This window comes from Cetorhinus maximus, chromosome 9, assembly GCF_964194155.1.
Source record: "Cetorhinus maximus chromosome 9, sCetMax3.hap1.1, whole genome shotgun sequence".
Classification (NCBI taxonomy): domain Eukaryota; kingdom Metazoa; phylum Chordata; class Chondrichthyes; order Lamniformes; family Cetorhinidae; genus Cetorhinus; species Cetorhinus maximus.
In genome coordinates, this window is record NC_135887.1 from 98,302,153 (window position 1) to 98,324,547 (window position 22,395).

A 22,395-nucleotide genomic window follows, 5' to 3' on the forward strand; every position below is an offset into this window, starting at 1 on the left:
CTATTCATTTAAGTCATCCAGTTAAGGAAATTAAGATGGAACTAGAACAATTCCTTTGAATATATTTTTGTGTGCCTCAGAAGAGTAACTCTCCCACCACATCCAATGTGATGTTTCTCTATATCCTCTCTCTCAGTTGTCATATGGATTTAATGAATGATTGGCAGTTTATTACTGAATTAAAGAAAATGTTGTTATGCGCTCAAGTCCTCTACAAACTGGATTGAAACAGCAAAAACTCGTGTACAGAACTCTTACAGCCAACAGCCAGTTGAAACATTGAACATATCAGTCCTGAGCTGAACTGAAGCCCACATCTTAGAACTGAAAGACCAACATCTAACCCACTCAACTTTATTTATAATACCTGACTATAGCGAAGGCCATCAAGAATAAAACAATAGGTTGGCAAGGATTGTTGAAGCAGTTATTTTTAACTTCGCTAACGCTTATTCATTTAGAAAAATTATAAATTGCAGGAGTGAACTCTATAATTGCCAAAGCTATAATAAAAATTGTTTGTCCCAAAAGCTATGTGAAATCGAGTATAGTACTTTGTAAAAAGTTACAAAAATATTTAGAGAAAGAAAAAACATTGTCTTGTTTGGTTCAATTTTTAGAAACTTTTTGAATCCTAAACTTAGTTTAGAAGGAATCACTAGAGATGATTGGTCTTTGTTCTTTTACTCTCTAGTACTAGCACTTACATTGTGTTGCATCCCACATGCTCCCCTCTGCAACCAATGAGTGATGACCAGATTGGGTTCTTTAACTACTGATGTATTTAGAGCATTGGGAGACCTAAATTAGTCTGACACCTAATGGGACATTTCAGAGAGTGTAAGAATAATGTTGTAAGAAAATAGACTCTTCCAATTGATCATTCTTGGCAGAAATTTATAGCAAAAACTTTCACACCAACAGCCCTATTGATTTTCCTACCGTTAAAATTAATGATGGAAAATTACAGGCTTGGGAGTGTGTAATTTCTCGAAAGGTATGCACCAGAACTGCAAAAACAGAGAATCTCATCTAAAATCTCTGTACTTTGAGATTAATTTGACAAGAGATCAGAATTGGTTTGTGGCTATGTTATCCAGTTTGAGTAAAATTAGATGATAATATTCTTGATGTAAGTATTCTGCACTTGTTCACAGGATCAGAAGATGGATTCAAGCAAGCAATAACCTACAGTTCATTTGATTTTAGCATTCTAGAGAACCTACCATACCGTCTCTCCATTATACCATTCAGCTATTTCAGCATAACTCCCTGCATAAAGCAATACTTCCTGATTTTTATCCTAAGCTTGGCTTGCATAATCCTGAACCTATGCCCACTTATACTCTGCCGTGGCATATTTGAAAGTATATGCTCATAAAGAACAGGACTCGTGGGGGTGGGTAGGAGGAGAGAGACAATAAAATCCATTTCTGTTACAATATGATTCCAAATCCCCACATGATGCTTGCCTGTCATTCAAATGATCACTTAACTTTGTGAATGGGCCTTGAAGTAATAAAAATGCACATAATTGCTTTTATTAGAATGTTGATAATGTGCCTGGTATTATTAATTACTGCTATCAATACAAAACAAGTTTAATTTAGGCGTTTAATTCCCTTTGCACAATCTGATTTAGACATTCATATTTGTTAAGTTAGAACTAAAACAGCAATATTTTCTTTAATCAGAGCGCCTGGTGAAAATGTCATTAGAAGATCTCCGAGAATTCCTTCAGGAAATTATGTCTAAAAACTTTCATTATGATGATGATGTTGTTATTGAACAGCTGGAAAAGTCCATGGTCGAGCTCAGAAAATTGAAGCTTGAACTTCCTCCACCAGGTATGTAGCAATTCTACAGCAGGCCAGCTTATTTAACTTTTAACATTCATTTCCATTTTAAGTTTCAAGCAACATCTGTCAAATGCAGAAGAATCAATTTTTAAAAAATAAATTGTATACTTTGTTTTAATTATTTTAAATTACTCCACTCTTCTCCACTCTTCTACTGAAGAGCTTTTTTTTCCCTTATCTTCCTTTCTGCCCCATTATGCCATACATCACTCCCTAACTGAAGAGCAAAGTTAACGTTCTGAATTCCACGCTTCTGGCTGGGTGATGAATTTCGGGCAGTGTTCCTTCCCCAGCTCTGATTTAAAGGATTGCCTCCATCTTACATCTCCCCAGAAAGTAACCAAGATGGAGATTGCAATATTAGCAACTGGGGCATTGACATGTTCCCACCCCCCACCCCCCCATCTCCCCACCTCCCCACCTCCCCTATTTTACAATGGTTTTCAAAAGAAGTTTATTTTCTGTTTCTACTTTGAGGCAAGTCAAGACTGTTATAATGGAAATTGAGCTAGGCAGGTGACATAGGGTCAGAATCTCACTGTGAATAGATATACTAAAATGTGCAGTTGATGGATCTTCCCCTTTCAAGTTTAATATGGATTTAGACAATATGTGAAAGTGAGAACTTGATTGCAAAATTATCAGTAAACTATTGCAAAAATGGCTGCCAAAACCAGTACCAGCAATGTGGGGAATCCATGTACAGATATACAGAATAATAACTGCAGTAAATCTGCACTTCATTGTGAATTACATCAATGGGGCATATTCTGCCCATTTGTACCTGAATTTGCTAATATTAATAAATACTGCACCAAATCTGCTTATTTAAGCAGCTTTACACCTGTTAAATCTGCAGCTGATGTTCCCTCCCCTTCGCCCCACTTTCAGTTTTCACCCTGCTGGCCTCTGGTTTTCAGATACACAACAGGCAACTGTGAAATAACTTTCTTCCCAGGATCTCAGAATTTTTGAGTTTATCACTTTCTAAAAGCTGTCAGTTTATAGTTAGAGTCTCCAATTCATGATAACTGTAAGTTGTATTCTGATTATGTTACAAAAGATTCTCTGAAATTTTGACTGGTGTTTTGGGGATCATGCATTAGTACATTTTTCTATGATAACTACCAATATGTCGCCTTTAATGTAAATTTTATAGTTTATTTTAAAATGGTGCCTGCTACTGGAAGATCTCTTGAAATTTAATTGCACGACCTCCCTGCCTAACTGCCCTGCGCGGTCAAACATTTTTTTTCCTCATTTCCAACAGTTTTTAATTAATAATTTAGTTGTTTGGTAGTATAGAACTTTAGTATTGCTGAAAAAAGAGACTTTTTTGTAGAAGCTTTTCATCTTCCACTCATCAGGACAATTTGCAAGAATACCAAATGTAAAGGGAACAGCAATTTAATACTGGATGAGAAGAGAATGCTGATTGGTTTGCCAGTGGACTCTGATTGGCAGAGGCATTGCCATGGAGAATGCACCAGTTTAACTGCCAAGCATTGTTTGAAACTTAAACCAGGCAGCTGGACTCTGATTGGTCAAGGCATTCCCTTGAGGAATGAATCAGCAAATGGCTGCCGCTTATTTTGTTTAGCTGAAACAGGCACAAGGTCTGTACATGGTCTTTCTGTCTGCAAAGAACAGGGCCCTGTGTATTAATATATGTAGCTTCCATACACGCAAATGCACCAACTGCGAACCCGACTGACGATCTTAAATTGGTTGTCAGCGTAATTTTTAGCACACTGAGGATTATTTAGCAAATGTTGTCCAATCATGGAATCACATCTAATGTGATATATGTGACAGGGTTCGTCCTCACAGCTCACTGTGTCTGCATATGTATGGGCTGTCCAAGACACGCAAAAATGATGTCCATTTACATGCTATCTTAACTATGACTAGTTCTACACAACATGAATTGGCTAAATAGTTGGGTGAATTGTTACAACCAGTTTTGGGCAAGTTTTCCAGATACACGGTGAAGGATTCCTTCACATTTGCGAAGACCATACAGGGCTTGCATATCGATAGCAATGCTGTATCCATGTGCTGATTTGACATTGCTAGCCTAATCACCAATGTTCCACTTAAAGAAGCCACAGATATTTGTGCTGCAGCACTACACCATGACGATCTACACCCGCCACCAAGAATCAGTATTCATCGAATTTATGAACTCGGCAACTCGCACAGTTGAGTTCTGTTTTAATGACATTATGTGTGCCCAAATAGATATTGTTGCCATGGGATCCCCTGTAGGCCCAGCTCTCACATACATCTTTGTTGGGTTCCATGAAAAAAGTGTCTTCGATGGAATGACACCTAACCTCCTACCCCTCGCATATTTCCAATATCTAGGATGATACATTTGTTATATTTAAATCTGCAGCTGCATGTAATAATTTCCTTATATATCGTAAAGAGCTCCATCCTGCACTCAAATTCAACCTTTGAAATGGAGCAGTCAAATGAATGCCTTTTGCTTGACACACTAGCTGAGAAATCTGCCAGGAGGTTCATTACCATTGGTCAACCACAAGCCTACCTTCACTGGTCAATATACGCATTGGGATTCTTACAGTTCCACACACTATAAAATTGGGCCCCACATCTCAGGAAGGATGTGCTGGCCCTGGAGAGGGTCCAGAGGAGGTTCATGAGAACGATCCCAGGAATAAAAGGCTTAACATATGAGGAACATTTGAGGACTCTGGGTCTATACTCGATGGAGTTTAGAAGGATGAGGGGGGATCTGATTGAAACTTACAGAATACTGAAAGGCCTGGATAGAATGGACGTGGGGAAGATGTTTCCATTAGTAGGCGAGACTAGGACTCGAGGGCACAGCCTCAGAGTAAAGGGAAGACCTTTTAGAACAGAGATGAGGAGAAACTTCTTTAGCCAGAGAGTGGTGAATCTATGGAATTCATTGCCACAGAAGGCTGTGGAGGCCAGGTCATTGAGTGTATTTAAGACCGAGATAGATAGGTTCTTGATTGGTAAGGGGATCAAAGGTTACGGGGAGAAGGCGGAAGAATGGGGTTGAGAAACTTATCAGCCATGATTAAATGGCAGAGCAGACTCGATGGGCCGAATGGCCTAATTTCTGCTCCTGTGTCTTATGGCCTGATCGGCAACCTCGTAAAAAGACCCCGAGCCATTTGCTCACCATGCAAGCTTGATGCCGAAATAGGATGCATCAAAGGCATACTGCAGGATAATGGCTACCCTGATATCATTTCACGATGTATATCACGCAAACTCATGAACCGGCCTATGGCCGTCACTTTCAGCCCTGAAAAGTGCCCAGTCTACCTCAGAGTACCCTGGAAGGGCAAGGTATCTCAAAAATTTGAGCAACAGGTGTAGCTAGCTGTTTCACGCTGCTACTATGCAGTAGCAGAGTGGTATTCGCCACTAACAGGATACTACCATCAAGCCAAAAATACATTCAGCCTATCATACAAATGAGTAATGTGGTATATGAACTTAAGTGCAAGTGTGATGCTAGGTTTGTAGGCTATATGTCCCAAAGACTGGTGGATCATGTCAAACAGCATGTCCCTTCAGCTGTTTGCAATGGGCAAGGTACAGACCATATCCAATCAGCCCGTGCTTGCAAAATTCAAAACAGTGTCCAACATTAGAAGTGATTCCGTGATTGGATAACATTTGCTAAATAATCATCAGTGTGCTAAGAACTACACTGACAACCATTTAAGATTGTCAGTCAGGCTCCTCAATGTAATGCATTTGCGTTTACTGGAAGCTACGTATATTAATACACAGGGCCCTGTACTTTGCAGATGGAAAGAACAAGTACACACCTTGCGCTTGTTTCAGCTAAACAAAATAAGTGACAGCCATTCACTGGTTCATCCCTCAGGGTAATGTCTTGACCAATCAGAGTCAAGCTGCCTGGTTTAAATTTCAAACAATGCTTGGCAGTTAACTGTCAGTCACCATAAACTGGTGCATTCTCCATTGCAATGCCTCTACCAATCAGAGTCCACTTGCCAACCAATCTCTTTTCATACAGTATAAGTTGTGGTTCCCTTTACATTTGGTATTCTTGTGAATTGTCCTGATGAGTGCGAGATGAGAAACTTTGACAAAATGTCTCTTTTTCTCAGTGATAATTTAGTGCTCAACAAAAATGGAAAAATCGCACTTTTTCGAATGTCCCCAGGATTTTACTCCTGGGTTGCTCACCAGGCAATAATTTTTAATTCCTGGAAATTCAAGACAGTACTGGTGAGTTGAGATATCCAGGTAGTGTGACATTTTAAACTTGCATTTCCTAATTGGCAGAATATGATTAGTGGCATCCCACAGCGATCTACGTTGAGGCCTCAACATGTGAGCATAGGAACAGGTCTAGCCATTTAGCCGCTCGAGCCTGTTTCACCATTCAACAGAATCATGAATGAGCTATTCAATGTATTTATTAACAACATAGATGATGGAATAGAGAACCACATATGCAAGTTTGTCAAAGGTACCAAGATTGGCATTGCAGGGCAGTATAGATGGAAATATAAAATTAAAAAGACAAATTGATAAGTGATTGATCAAACTATGGTAAATGGATTTCAATGTAGACAAGTTTGGACCCAAAAAGAATAGATATTACTTTCCAAATGGTGTAAAGCAAAAGTAGTGGAGTTCCAAAGAGGCTTGAGGATCCTGGTACATAGATCATTAAATGTCAAGGATAGGTGCAAACAAAAGTCAAAAAGGTGAATGGAATGATGGCCTTTATATCTAGAGGACTAGAATACGAAGTCTTACACAAAGCCCTGATTAAACCACACCTGGAGTATTATGTTTACTTCAAGACCCCATGTCTTAGGAAGGATATATTGGCCTTGGAGGGAGTGCAGCGAAGATTTATCAGTCTGTTACTTGGACTCCAAAGGTTAAATTTCTAGGAGAGATTACACAAACTTTTGGGGAATCTAGGATGAGAAAGAAGATAGAGGCTAAAAATTAGAGTCAGACCTATCAGGAGCCTGCCCGTTGGGCTCGTGCGCCAAGCCGAAGTTCACACGGGCTCCTCAAAATCCTCGTCAGTTGGTGACTTAATGGCCTTAACAAGGCCTTTAATTAATGGCGAGTGTGCATCGCGCTGCATAGCGCGCCCGCCGACCTAAACATCGCGATGCCACGCGCTGACGTCGGGACACTCGCGTGACGTCAGCGTGCGACATTTTAAACGCTGAATTGCGGGCTCCGCCACCCGCACGTCAGCCAGAAAATTCAGCTCTATGTTTCTATGCTTCTGCCACCCAACCTTGTGCAATTACATGCTTTTTCTTTAAGTTTGATGCTATCTTTAACTTTTTTAACCATGGAAGGTGGGTCCTCCCCTTGGTTTTTCTTTCTCGTTGGAATGTATCTATTCTTTGTATTCTTAAATACCTCTTTAAATGTCTGCCCCTGAATTTCTATTGACATATCCCTTAATCTCCTTTACCACTTGACTTTAGCTAGCTCTGCTTTCATGGCCTCATAATTGCCCTTATTTAAGTTTAAAATACTAGCCTTGGACACATTCTTCTCTCCCTCAAACTGAATGTAAAATTTGATTGTACTATGATCGCTGCTACTTCGGGATACCTTCACTATGAGGTTATTAATTAATCCTATCTCGTTGCACAATACCAGGTCTAGTATAGCCTGCTCTCTAGTTGGCTCCAAAACATGCGGTTCTAAGAAACTATCTCTAAAACACTCTATGAACTCATCTAGGCTATCTTTGCCCAATTGATTTTTCCAGTCTATATGTAGATTGAAATCCTCCCATAATTATCACCATACCTTTCTGACAAGCTCCCATTATCTCTTCCTTTTTAACCCATCCTACCTCATAGTTACAATTAGGGGGGCTGTACACCATTCCCACAAGTGACTTCTTGCCTTTATCATTTCTCTTCTCTACCCAAATTGCTCCTACATCCTGGTTTCCTGAACTTAGGTCATCCCTCGCTAATGTGCTAATACCATCATTAATTAACAAAGCCACCCCTCCACCTTTTCCTAGCTTCCTGTCCTTCCTTAATGTCATGTACCTGTCAACATTCAGGCATTCTGCAGTCATGTCTCTGTAATAGCTATCAGATCATACTTATTTATTTCTGTTAGAGCTATAAGTTCATCTGTTTTGTTTTGAATGCTACACGTGTATAGATACAGAGCCTTTAATTTTGTCTTTTTATTATTTTTGTAACCTCTAGCCTTATCTGTTGATTTACTCTTTGATTTGTGCTCTCTATCACTTCCTGTCATGGTCCCGTATTAGTACCTTTCTTTCTTGCTTTGTCTCTACTCTTTGATTTACCATGTCTTCCAAAATTTGATCCCCTTCCCCCACTATTTAGTTTTAAATCTTCTCTACTTCCCTGGTTATGCAGCTCTCTGGTCCCAGTACCATCTCAACAGTAGAGTGCCCACTCTCCCCTGTTCTGGTGCCAATGCCCATGAACCGGAACCCACTTCATCCACACCAGTCTTTGAGCCACGCATTCATTTCTCTAATCTTATTTGTCCTTTACCGATTTGCACGTGGCTCAGGTAATAATCCAGAAATCATTACCTTTCAGGTTCTGTTTCTTAATCTGGTGCCTAGCTCATCATACTGGCTATGCAGAGCCTCCTTTCTCATCTTGCCTATGTCACTGGTACTTACATGGACCTTGACAACTGGATCCTCCCCCTCCCACTGCAAGTTCCTCTCCAGCCCTGAGCAGATGTCCTGAAACCTGGCACTGGACAGGTAATACAGCCATTCAGACTCTTGCCCTTTGCTGCAGAGAACAGAGTCAATCCCTCTGACTGTACTGTCCACTCCTACCACTACATTCCTTTTTGCTCCCTCCACTTGAATGGCTTTGTGTACCATGATCAGTCAGCTCATCCACCCTGCAGCTCCCACTCTCATCCAAACAAGCTGGAAGAGCCTCAAACCTGTTGGACAATTGCAAAAGCTGAGGCTCCTGCACTCCTGTCCTCTGGGTCCCCTTACCTGCCTCACTGGCAGTCACACTCTCCTATCCCTGACCACTGACCAAATCAGATGACCTTACCCTAAGGGGTGTGACCTCCTCCTGGTACAAAGCATCCAGATAACTTTCCCCCTCCCTGATGTGTCACATTGCCTGCAGCTCAGCCTCCAGCTCAATGACTCTGAGCTGAAACTCCTTGAGCTGCAAACACTTAATGCAGGTATGTTTGCCCTGGATCACAATGGCATCCAGGAGCTCCCACATGCTACAGCCATGATACATCACCTGTCCTGCCATCCTAAATGAGTTTTAACGATTAATTATTTTATTCAATTAATTATTTCCCTTTTTTGTCTATTTTACTAACCTTACCACCAGTTTGTATACTATTTTAAATCTTAGGAATGGAATAGACCTTAACCACTTAGCAGATACTCCCCAAACAACTAGCTCCTTCCCCTGTAGCAAAGTAAGGTGAAGAAAGCTATTCTGGACATGGGAGGAGAGGCAAACTGAAACCCCTAAATTCCCTTCCCTTCTGCCTGTAATCAGTGTTGTCTTACTTTGGAAAAAGTAGATGTGTGCCTTTCTAAAACTTCATTAATGTGCAGTCAATTTAAAATTACCAGCAGCAGACTTTTGTGAGTTTAAACACAGAGAATCATTTATTCAAACACTCACCCTGAAAGTCTAAACGCTACATCAGTCAGACACCACACACTTAAGAAAGATGCAATTAAAGAAGATGGCCCCCTATTACAAATATAAACTGAAAGAATAATTAACAGTTTAATTGTCTTTGTGAGTCCAGTGAAGAAGAAAGCTTTTTCCCACTCTTGAGTTGTTGTGATAAGTTGTGAGAGTCAGGGGTTGGATATCAGGATTACTGTAGGATTCCTTCAATATGAAGAGTGTTCAGCAGGTCCTGAGTCAAGCACTCATGGCTGTGGTATCAGGAGGTCCAGCTTCTTTACAGGTGAACTCTGAGCTTTGGAATCAAGATGGGAGTCTTTTAAAAAGGCAAAGGTGGCAGAGCCTTTCTCTGCAGGTGTTGTCTTGTTGGTGTTATTCTGAAAACTGCCCCAGGTCTCTTGTGAGATTTGGGACAAAAAGATTTCAGTATCAGAGAACCAGTTTCAGTCACATGGTCAATGGCCATTGAGATACCATAGAAGGCATTTTGCCATCTTTCACACTTAACTTGTGGGAAACTGGTCGCATCAGCGTTTGTTTGTTACTTGCAAACCTGGAGACATAGAGTCTAGAAGTCCATTGACTCTGTGTTTGGAGTGAGCTTTGAACAATAGCAAACATGAATTCCACAAAGGAGTGCTGTCAGTCATGTCCATTGAAGGGGGACATCCCCACCCAGTATGATTCAGTTTGGAACTTGCTGAAGCTTGATAGCCAGGGTTGAAGTTGAAAAAGTCACCTGTCCCCTTGGTAGCCATCTTGACAGTTAATCAGTGTCCATTTTTAAATAAATAAAGGCAGTTCCAGAATAAGGAATATTATGTTATTAGGTGGTGTCAGAATAAGGGAGAAAGTGATTAAGTCTAAATCAGGGCTACTGTTCATCTATGTTAATGCCCGGAGTGTGGTAAATAAGATTGGTGAGTTACAGGCGCACATTGCCTTGTGGAAATATGATGTTGTGACTATAAGAGACCTGACTCAAAGAAGGGCAGAACTGGGTGTTAAATATTCCTGGATACAAGTGTTCAGGAAAGAAAGGAAAAGAAGAAAAGGAGGAGGGGTGGCGGTATTGAAAAAGGAGAGCATTGCAGTGCTGGAGAAAGAGGACATCCCACAGGAATCAAGGGCAGAATCTATTTAGCTAGAGCTCAGGAACAAAAAGGGTGCAATTACATTGCTTGGTGTGGTCTATAGACCGCCAACTAATGGGAAGGGTGTAGAAGAACAAAGTTTCAAAATTACAGAGAGGTGCAAAGTTAATAGAGTACTTATACTGGGGGACTTTAATTATCCGAGTATTGACTGGGGCAGTAGTAGTGTAAAAGGCAGGGAGGGGGAAAGCATTCCCAGAGGGTGTTCAGGGGAATTTTCGACAGCAGTATGCGTCTAGCCCAATGAGAAAGGAGTCGCTGCTAGACCTGGTTCTTGGGAATGAGGTGGGCCAAGTAGACCAAGCGTCAGTAGGAGAACATTTAGGGGAGAGTGATCATTGTATCATAAGATTCAGGATGACGGTAGAAAAGGGCAATGTGCAACCCAGAATGAATAACTGGGGGAGAGCCGACTTCAATGGGACAAGAATGGAGCTGGGCCGGATAGACTGGAACCAAAGCATGGCGGGAAAACCTGGAAACCTGAACAATGGTCTACCTTCAAAGAAAAAATGGTTCAGGCATGCTCAAGGTATATTGCCTTGAAAGGGAAAGATAGGGCAAACAAATCCAGAGCTCCCTGGATGAAAAAGGAGGTAGAAATTAAGATAAAGAAGAAAAAGTGTGCTTATGATAGATATCAGGTAGAAAATACAATTGAGAACCAAGCTGAATATAGAAGGTTCAGAGGAGATGTGAAGAAGCAAATGAGAGAATCAAAGAGGGAGTATGAAAAGAGACTGGCAGCTAACAGAAAAGGGAATTCCAAAGTCTTCTATAGGCACAGAAATACTAAGAGGGTGGTAATAGGAGGAGTAGGGCTGATTAGGCATGTGTGTCCATAGATCTCTGAAGGCAGAGGGGCATGTTAGTGGAGTGGTGAAAAAGGCATTTGGGACACTTGCCTTTATCAATCGAGGCACTGATTTCAAAAGTAGGGAGGTCATATTGGAGTTGTATAGAACATTGGTGAGGCCACAGCTGGAGTACTGTGTGCAGTTCTGGTCACCACATTATAGGAAAGATGTGATTGCACTGGAGGGGGTGCAGAGGTGGTTCACCAGGATGTTGCCTGGGATGAAACATTTAAGTTATGAAGAGAGGTTGGATAGACTTGGGTTGTTTTTGTTGGAGCAGAGAAGACGGAGGGGCGACCTGATCGAGGTGTACAAGATTATGAGGGGCATGGACAGGGTGGATAGGGAGCAGCTGTTCCCCTTAGTTGAAGGGTCAGTCACGAGGGGACACAAGTTAAAGGTGAGGGGCAGGAGGTTTAGGGGGGATGTGAGGAAAAACTTTTTTACCCAGAGGGTGGTGACGGTCTGGAATGCACGGCCTGGGAGGGTGGTGGAGGTGGGTTGCCTCACATCCTTTAAAAAGTACCTGGATGAGCACTTGGCATGTCATAACATTCAAGGATATAGGCCAAATGCTGGTAAATGGTATTAGGTAGGTAGGTCAGATGTTTCTCACGTGTCGGTGCAGACTCGATGGGCTGAAGGGCCTTTTCTGCACTGTGTGATTCTGAGTGAAACTATGAAATATTTCTACACACAAAAGCCAGGATATAATGTGGGCAACAGGGGTCACATGCACGGGTTGGAAAACTGGTGGGAACCCTGTGTCTTTTCCATAGGGGGTGGGGGGGGGAGGGTTGACCTGACGAAATGAGGCACTTAACTGGCCATCATCAGGCCTGCCTTGGGATTTAGGAACCTGAGGGTGGAAAGCTCATCCCTGAGAGCTGCATGCCAATCAGAGGCAGCAGCTCTCCATTGCCAACAGTGTCATCAGGAGAAATGACTCCTGCTGGTAATGCTGTAAGGACTTAACCAGGGACCGTAGGTGAGTGAGTTAGGTGGAATGGGGGTCACGAGGAGGGATTTAATTGAGAGGAGGGTCAGAAACGAGGGTGGGGACATGGCTTTCCTGATGTTGCGTCCCTCGGTCGGGCACTGAGTGCCTGTAAATGAGAGAGCCCCTGCCACCACCGCACAAGACATAGACAAAGCCGACAGGGTTTGCTGGGCGGCCTTCAAGAAATACAGGAGAGCCATGCGACTTCCTTTTAATTCCTGAACCACCACTAAATTCCAATGGCTCAGGAATAATTGGTGTCAAATGGCTCATTATTGAGCCTAATTGACATCCCACTGCGGACATGTGAGTTGCGTGCATCGGCCCCTTCCCGCCTCCAACTTAATCGTGAGAAGTTTTCCAACTGCCTGCAGACTGACGCGCAGTCTCCGGGTATTTTAGGGGCCTGGCTGCCATGCTTCCCACTGCAATGGGCTGGATTAAATTTCACCCAAGGAAGGGTAGAAGTTTGAAACACTCTCCCACAAACAGCAGTTGATGCTGGATGAAATCTTAATTTTAAATCTGATATTGATAGATTCCTGTTGACCAAAGATATTAAGGGAAACGGGGAACAGGCGAGTGTGTAAAGTTAGGTCACAGACCAGCCATGATCTCATTGAATGACAGAACAGGCTTGAGAGGTGAAATTACCTATTCCTGTTCACCATTCTCTCTAATTTTTTGGATTGCATGGTTTATTTAAGTATGTGGCCCCTTTAAATTTTTTTGTGCGGCTGTGCATGCACAGTAATCTAAGAGGCCAACTTGTGCTTAGCCTGCACAGGGACTTTCAGCTGCTGAGCACAGCTCAGAGGGAACATTGCTCTTATTCCAAAACAAAATAAAAACAGAATTACCCGGAAAAACTCAGCAAGTCTGGCAGCATCGGCGGAGAAGAAATCAGTCAACGTTTCGAGCCCTCATGGCCCTTCAGCAGAACTGAAGCATAGTTTCAACAAGGGAGAAATATAAATTGGTTTAAGGTGGGTGGGGGGGAAGAGACACATTGAGGGTGTGGTGTGAGCAGATAATCAAAAGATGTCAGAGACAAAAGGGTCAAAGAGGTGTTGAAGGTGGTGGTCTTTGTCTGAGAAAAGTGCTAATTAAGAATGCAAGACAGGAAGACCACCACCTTCAACACCTCTTTGACCCTTTTGTCTCTGACATCTTTTGATTATCTGCTCACACCACACCCTCAATGTGTCTCTTCCCCCCCACCCACCTTAAACCAATTTATATTTCTCCCTTGTTGAAACTATGCTTCAGTTCTGCTGAAGGGCCATGAGGGCTCGAAACGTTGACTGATTTCTTCTCCGCCGATGCTGCCAGACTTGCTGAGTTTTTCCAGGTAATTCTGTTTTTATTTTGTTTTGGATTTCCAGCATCCGCAGTAGCTTTTAGCTTATTGCTCTTATTCCTATGTTTGGATGTTTGCAGACTTTTAGCTTTCTTCTACCACCTTGTGGTCAGTTTCAGATATTGTATCTGAAATGTTACCAATCAAGTCACATAGCTCATATCAGAAGCTCTCAACTTTTCTTCTTCTGACTCACCCCCCCCCCCCCCCCACCACCTGTGTTATAAAAATTTCACAGACCGCTTGTAACACAACACATGCGTATGGGGTTAATGTTCCATATTGACCTTTAATTAGAAATGGTCATCAACCTAAAACAAATAACTGTTCTTTTCTCCATCTGCCGAGTGTTTCTGACATCCTATGTTTTTAATTTTATTTTGCTTACTTGTATGTATCTGACTTTGTGTTGGATCTTGAAAGCACTATAATCCCTCCCAAAGAAAGGTTAAAGATAGACTTGCATTTATATAGGACCTTTCATGACTACTGAACGTCCCAAAGTGCTTTGCAGCCAATGAAGTACTTTTAAAATGTGGCCACTATTGCAATATAGGAAACATGGCAGCTAATTTGCAGACAGCAAGCTTTCACAAACATCAATATGATAATAACCTGATAATCTGTCTTTCTGATTTTGATTGAGAGATAAATATTGGCCAGGACACCAGGATAACACTCCTGCTTTCAAACTTAGTTTCTACTTCAAACTAGTGTCATAGGATCTTTCACATTCACCCTGAGAGGGCAAGACATGGCCGAATACCTCATCCAAAGGCTGGCAATTCCAACAGTGCAGTACTGTTGGAGTGTCAACCTTGATTTTTGTGCTCAAGTCCTGGGGCGGTATTTAATGGAGGCGACTGGGGTTTTGCTCGCTGGTTGGAGAGCTGATGAGAGCCCTGTGTCACCGCTTTTAGGGAAGGCCCGCCGTATTAAGTGCCATTCAGCCACCAAACAGGCTGGCAGCTCTATTAAACGGAAGCACCATTGGGGAGGCGATGACTGCTGCCAGTACAACACCCACCCAAGGCTTATCGTTGCTGGATCCCAGCCACAGGTGTGTGATGGTGGGAGGTGGGGTCAGCGTCAAGGGCAGGGGGTGGCTCTCGGTGGATCCCCTCTCTTCGCAATACCGAGTCCCTCAATCAGGCACTAAGTGCATTTTAATGAGGGACCCCACTGGGAGCCCACAAGAAACTCCACATGGGTTTCCTTGTCATGGTTCCTGCATGGCGATCTCCCTGCCAGCTGCTGGGTTAATACCAACAACGATGGGACATGGCCCTTATTAAATTGGCCACTTATTAATAATAAAGGCCATCCATGGGCCTTCACGCCACAGACTTAATCAGGGTGGAGGTAGAAAAGCAGCCAGGTCCCCACCCATCTGATTAAATGTCTCCCCTTCCACCAAACTCGGCACATGGGAGAGCATTAAATTCCATCACTGGAGTGGGACATGTGCACTTTACAGGTGGAAATCACAAAATATTTACATTGTAGAAGGGGGATAAGGTTATAAAGTGAAACTGAGACCCCTGTGAAACTCATGCACTTAGAGTGAGTCACTCATACCACTGATGATTAAACACCACTTTGTGTATTGTGAAGGGCTGCAATCTATCTCACTGTTTGATGATAAATCTAACACCTACCATTGCCCTGAATTTTTTCAAACCACTCACATCGTGGTCCAGTTGCCTGTGGATCAAAGAACCAGATACTGTGTATGAAGGATCCAGAATCTTCCCATCCCAAACTTAAGCATCGCGCTGAACCATTTCACTGAAGCCTTGCTGAGGCCTGCTTCACTTGTCTTACCTACTCCTTCAAGGGTTTCTGTTCATCTCCAGCACTAGTAACACACTACCAAATGTGCATAAACGGCCTTAAAAGCAGACAAATATCAGCTGCACTGCCGCTGTTGCATTTACTACTACACATGCACGGCCTGGCCAAGGTTACCATTGATCAGAAACTTAACTGGACCAGCCATATAAATACTGTGGCTACAAGAGCAGGCCAGATCCTGGGAATTCTGCAGAGAGTGATTCACCTCCTGACTCCCCAAAGCCAATCCACCATCTACAAGGCACAAGTCAGGAGTGTGATGGAATGCTCTCCACTTGCCTGGATGAATGCAGCTCCAATAACATTTGAAGAAGCTCAATACCATCCAGTACAAAGCAGCCCATCCATCACCTTAAACATTCACTCCCTCCACCACCTGCGCACACTGGCAGGATTATGTCCCATCAACAAGATGTAGCAACTTGCCAAGGCTCCTTCAATGGCGTCTTCTACAATCACGATCTCTACCACCTAGAAGGACAAAGGCAGCAAAAGAATGGCAATACCACCACCTGCAAGTTCCCCTCCAAGCTTCACACCATCGTGACTTGAAATTGTATATCGCTGTTCCTTCACTGTCACTGGGCCAAAGTTCTGGAACACCCTCCGCAACAGCATTGTGGATGTACCTACAGCACTTGAAATGCAGCAGTTCAAGAAAAAGGCCCCACTTTTCAAGGGCAATTAGGGATGGGAAACAAGTTCCGGTCTTGCAAGTGACGTTCACATCCCATGAACAGTTAGAACATAATATCTTTTACTGTTTACCCAGAGTAAAGATTCCAGGCTCACTTATCCTTTTACGGGATGCTCCTCTCAATGTAGTCCCCACTCACCACATTACTGCTACTACTGCTGCTCATGGGTCTTCAGGAAATGCTTAGCCACACACTCACCCCATTCATCCTTCTCTCCAAGCCCCAATCTGCCCAACCACCCTGTCTCCTTCTTTCCCCCAGCCCAAGCCCCAGGGCAGGATTTTGAGGTCTTGCTGGGACCGAGAGCAGAGGCAGGCTGGAGCTAAAATAGCCTTGCTGGCCAGCGTACCAGTTCCCAGCTCCACCCCTCCTCCAGGCCATTTTTGCTGAAGCAAGATGGGGAGCAGCAGGACTACTCACCTGCATATGGCAGGTGGCCAACACTGCTCACTAAGAGCCCATCAAGACCAATTAAAGGAGGCCGACTGGGATTTTTCAGTCTTCCTCCAGGTTCCCGCTGGCGGAGGTGCATGGAGGTGGCCTCCCAGTGGCAGGCCTAGAGGTTTTCCTTGCCTGCCTGGCTGCAGGAGCAGTCACAGGCTGCCCTGCAGAGGGGTAACCCCAAAAACTGGTGACCTGGCTGCAAGATCCATTTTTTAATTTAAGATTTTAAAAAGTTGGAGAGAGGGTGCCTCCATCTGGAAGCACCCTCTCCTTTACCTTCCATTGCAGCCTGCTGCTCCTTTCAAGCTGAGGGCCTCTGATTAGCCCGCCAGCTTCGAGAGCCCGCCCACTGTCCTTAATTGGACATTGAGCCAGTCTTCAGGCCAATTAAGGGAGCATGAAAGTCACTATATGTGACTGTTTCCCCTTGGGGGAGGACTTGGCACCTGGAAACAATTGCAACCCGTTTCCTACACCCAGAGGGAAAATCCTCCCCACAAAATTCCAACCCTGATATCCTATTCATTCTCTTTCTTGCCCCTAGTCTGGACCCCAATCTCCCCATCTCCATTCTCTAGTCTTCCTGACCCCTGCTTCCCCCACCCTTATTCCCAATCTCCTGTATCCCTTTCCCCAAACTCCACGAGTCACCCAGTCTTGCCCATGTCTCTTGATTCCAATCTCCTGACTCCTAGCTCTTGTTCACTCTGTACCTCTCCCCATCTGTTTATCTGTCCTTCTCCATCCTCCCAGTCTCCCAACAGCTAGTTTGTCCCATTTCTAGTCACTCCAAAGCAAGAGCCAGTTCTCTGTGGCAGTAAGGGTTGACATCCTGGTGCCTGAGGATTCTCTGCGGCTGTAGCCAGTGATATCACAGAGCTGGATTGGGCTGCTGGTTCAAAGTGAAGTTGAAAGGATGAAGTTCTCCTGGGCTGCTAGCAGCAGTGCCCAGGACACTGATATCCCATTCCAGAAGACTCCAGGGCAACACTGGAGAATTGGCAACTGCATACCTTTTATGTAAGAACAAAGAACCTTTAGAAATATGGAAAAACCTTTAGGGCCAACATCTCAGTAATGTAATTGGCACCAGCCAACAAGACTGATGCAGCCCAAGCACTTCACCGAGCTATGTATTGACTCCCCAAACCATTTATATTAGCAGAAATAAAGGATGGAATTTAATGCCCTCCCCTGAGGTGAATTCCAAAGGAAGTTGCCGTTTAATCAGACAGGAGGTTGTAGGGTGGGGACCCCATCGCCAGTCCCCAATTAAGTCCAGCAGGTGGCGGCAGTTGGGGGGGGGTCTAACCATGAAGGGAGAGTGACAAATTGTTTGCAACCTTTCAGGGGGATCCCTCCTTCACAGGCACTCTGTGCCTGATCAAGGAACCCAGCATTGGGAAAGAGGGGTCCCACTGAGAGCTCCTACCTTGCCCTTTCCTCTGACCCCACTTACCTCCTCACCAACGATCTCCTCCCCACAACTCCATCCGCTGTCACTTGCCTTTCACCAGGCATCTAATGATGAATCCTGATGAAGGCGCAAGTGCATTACCAGCAGCAGGCAATGCCCCTGATGGCGCTGCTGGTAATGGAGAACTGCTGGCCTGTGATGGGCTGGCAGCTCTTGGGGAAAGGGCTTCCACCTCAATGGGGAAAGTGCAGCAACTAAATGTCCTCCATACTCCCAGGGCACCAGCAACAGGGCTTTCGCTGCCAGTTAGGGACTTAACTCCCTCAGGGCTCCTGGAGGTGGGGTCAACAGAGGTACCATCAGTTTTGGTTGCAGGCATCAGGCCCCTTGCCACACTCATTAAATTCCACCCAAAGAAACTAATCATCACAGCTGTCCTTTGGCATCTGTTAAGTAGTTTAACAACAATAATTTGTGAACTAATTGCAGCCATGTCACAAATCAGGAGTATGTTGGAGTACTCCCCACTTGCCTGGATGTGTGCAGCTCGAACACTTATGAAACTCAACACCATCCAGGACAAAGCAGCCCACTTGATCGGCGCCCCATCCACCACCTTAAACCTTCACTTCCTCCACCACTGTCGCACAGTGGCAGCATCTACACGATGCAATGCAGCAACTCACCTTCAATAGCACCTTCCAAATCCTCCACCTCTACTACCTAGAAGCACAAGGGCAGCAGATGTATTGGAACACCACCACCTTCAAGTTCCCCTGCAAGTCACACACCATCCTGACTTTGAAATATATCACTGTTCCTTCATTGTCTCTGAATCAGAATCCTGGAACTCCCTTCATAACAGCACCATGGGTGTACCTACACTACGTGGACTGCAGTGGTTCAAGAAGGCAACTCACCACCACCTTCTCAAGCGCAATTAGGGATGAGCAATAAATATTGGCCTTACAAGCAATGTTCACATCCCATGAGCAAATATCTTTTTTGAAAATGACATGGGTAGAAAAAGTGTTGAGGTCATTCAGACAAAGTTTCAGGAGCTTGTAAAATGTTTAAAAACAGGACCTCAAAGGTAGTCTCAAGATTACTTCCAGTGCCACATTAATATAGAAACAAGAAGGTAGTGTAGGTAAATGTATGATTGGAGAAGTGGTACAGGAGGGAGAGTTTCAGATTCCTAGGCATTGGGGCCTGCTCTGGGGTAAGGGGCACCTATACAAGATAGGTGTGTTGTGCCTGAACAGAGCTGGGACCAATGTTCTCACTGAGAGATGTCTTGAAATGTTGGGGAATGTTTAAAAAGGGGAAGGATTCCAGAAAGGAGGAGCAATGAGATTAAAGGACAGAGAGGTGTAAACAGCAGTAAAATTAGAAATATCCCAAAAATTGTAGGGACCAAACTGAGGAGTTACTAAATTGTATATACATCAATGTCTTATAGCGCAAGTAATAAGGTTGATGAACTGGAGGCACAAATCAGGGGTTATGATGGAGTACGACGTAGTTGCTTTGACATAAACATGATTCAAACAAGGCCAGCAACGGGTTCTTAATTTTCCTGGTTACTAAGTATTCAGGAATGATAGAGAAAGGAAAAGAGGAGGGGGTTTAAGGATGATGCCACAGTTCTAAATGGAATTGATACACTAGAACTGAATCTGTTTGGCTCTAGTTAAAGAACTTAGAAAGAGCTGTTACTTCATTTGGAGTTTCCTTTAGAGCTCCAAACAGTGAGAAAAATAGAAGAGCAAATTCGTTGGAAAATTACAAAGGTATGTAACAAAAAGAGAGTGATAAAGGAGATTTAAATTACCCTAATATAGACAGGAAAATCCTGTACCTGTGTGGGGGGGGGTTGAGGTGTTTGGAGTATACCTCCATCTCGCCTTCCTATCCTGCAGCAGCTGATGCTGCTCTACATAACTTAAGAACTAGGAGCAGGAGTAGGCAATTCAGCCCCTCGAGCCTGCCCCGCCATTACAATCATGGCTGATCTTATTTTGGCCTCAACTCCAATTTCCCGCCCTCTCCCCATAACCTTTCAACCCATTACTAATTAAAAACCTGTCTATCTCCCCAAATTTATTCAGCGTCCTGGCATCCACTGCACTCTGAGGTAGTGAATTCCACGACCCTTTGAGAAAAGTAATTCCTCCTCATCTCTGATTTAAATCTACCACCCCTTAGCCTAAAACTATGGCCTCTCATTCTAGAATTGCCCACAAGGGGAAATATCCGCTCCACGTCTACTTTGTCTATCCCCTTTAGCATCTTATATACCTCAATTAGATCTCCTCTCATCCTTCTAAACTCTAACGAGCATAGGCCTAAACTGCTCAATCTCTCCTCATAAGACATCTTTGCATCTCTGGAATCAATCTAGTGAACCTCCTCTGAACCGCCTCCAGTTCAACTACAACCTTCCTCAAGTAAGGGGACCAAAACTGTGCACAGTACTCCATATGCGGTCTCACCAATGCCTTGTACAGTTGCAACAATACTTCCCTATTTTTATACTCTATTCCTTTAGCAATAAATGCCAAAATTCCATTTGCCTTCCTTATTACCTGCTGTAACTGCATACTAGCTTTCAGCGATTCTTGCACGAGGACACCCAGATCCCTCTGCACTGAAGCATTCTGAAGTTTCTCTCCATTTAAATAATAAGTCGCTTTTTTATTCTTCCGACCAAAATGGATAACCTCACACTTATCCACGTTAAACTCCATCTGCCAAATTTTGGCCCATTCACCTAGCCTGTCCATATCCATTTGTAAATTTCTTATTTCTTCCTTGCTACATACTTTCCCACCTATTTTGGTGTCATCTGCAAATTTAGCTATACTACCTTTTACCCCTGAATCCAAGTCATTAATATAGATTGTAAATAGTTGGGGCCCAAGGACCGAACCCTGTGGCACCCCAATAGTTGCAGCTTGCCATCCAGAAAAAGACCCATTTATTCCGACTCTCTGCTTTCTGTTGATTAGCCAATCCTCTATCCAAGCTAATATATTACCCCTAACTCCGTGTGATCTTATCTTGTGTATTAATCTTTTGTGCAGCACCTTATCAAAGGCCTTCTGGAAGTCCAGATATACTACATCTACAGGATCCCCATTATCCACTTTGCTTGTCACATCTTCAAAGAACTCTAGCAAATTAGTCAAACACAATTTACTCTTCATAAAACCATGCTGACTCTGATGGATTGCATTTTGACTTTCCAAGTGTCCCATTACTACTTCCTTAATAATGGATTCCAACAATTTCCCAACGACAGACGTTAAACTAACTGGTCTATAGTTTCCTACCTTCTGCCTCCCCCCCTTTTTGAATAAGGGCGTTAAATTAGCATTTTTCCAATCCACTGGAACCTTATGTCCTCAAGAGAGACCCCTAGCAAGACACCCATGACCAATGTTCCTGCTAAGCTGCGTGGTGTGCAACTGTACTGCAGCCTTGTTCTATGATAAATAATGCATGTGCACAGCCATATAAAAAAATAAAGGGACCATATACTAAAAAAATGGACCATGCACAATTATCAAATTTTAAAAGGAACATTACCCATTACCAAGCACTCAATTTCTCATCGTTATTCCTTTCTGGTGTCCAATCAGCAGGAGCAGTACACCACTTCCTCTTTTTAGGTGAAGTCCTCAGAGAATTTCCAGAATATCCTTGATTGTTAGAGGCTTTTTAGTGCCTGAAGTATTTGGTGTAAATGATCCCCATAAAGTACAAAAGGTTAACCAAGAAAAATGTTGGGCCTATTAAGGATCAAAAGTGGAATCTTCAGAGGATATGGCTATAAGTATTAAATGAATACTTTGTATCTGTCTTCACAAAGGAAGCAGACAATGTGCAGGTTAAACTAAAAGAGGATAGGAAGCTATGGACAGGAAGTAATAGATTGAGATATACTGAAAGGATTAACATTTCCGAAAGTTGTTAAGTCACCTGGTCTAAATGAAATGCATCATAAGTTGCTGAAAGAAGCAAAGTTAGAAATAGCAGAGACG

General features: G+C 43.3%; 1 protein-coding gene across 3 annotated transcripts in view; it reads left to right on the forward strand.

Moving 5' to 3' along the window:
* The window catches only part of LOC144684860 (uncharacterized), a 399,842-nt gene that overhangs the window by 349,954 nt on the left and 27,493 nt on the right, over nt 1-22,395 (forward strand). For all 3 annotated transcript variants that reach the window (XM_078549191.1, XM_078549190.1, XM_078549192.1), the window contains one exon: nt 1,695-1,847. In XM_078549191.1, the coding sequence (XP_078405317.1) occupies nt 1,695-1,847 (153 nt within the window). The remainder of the gene's footprint in view (nt 1-1,694; nt 1,848-22,395) is intronic.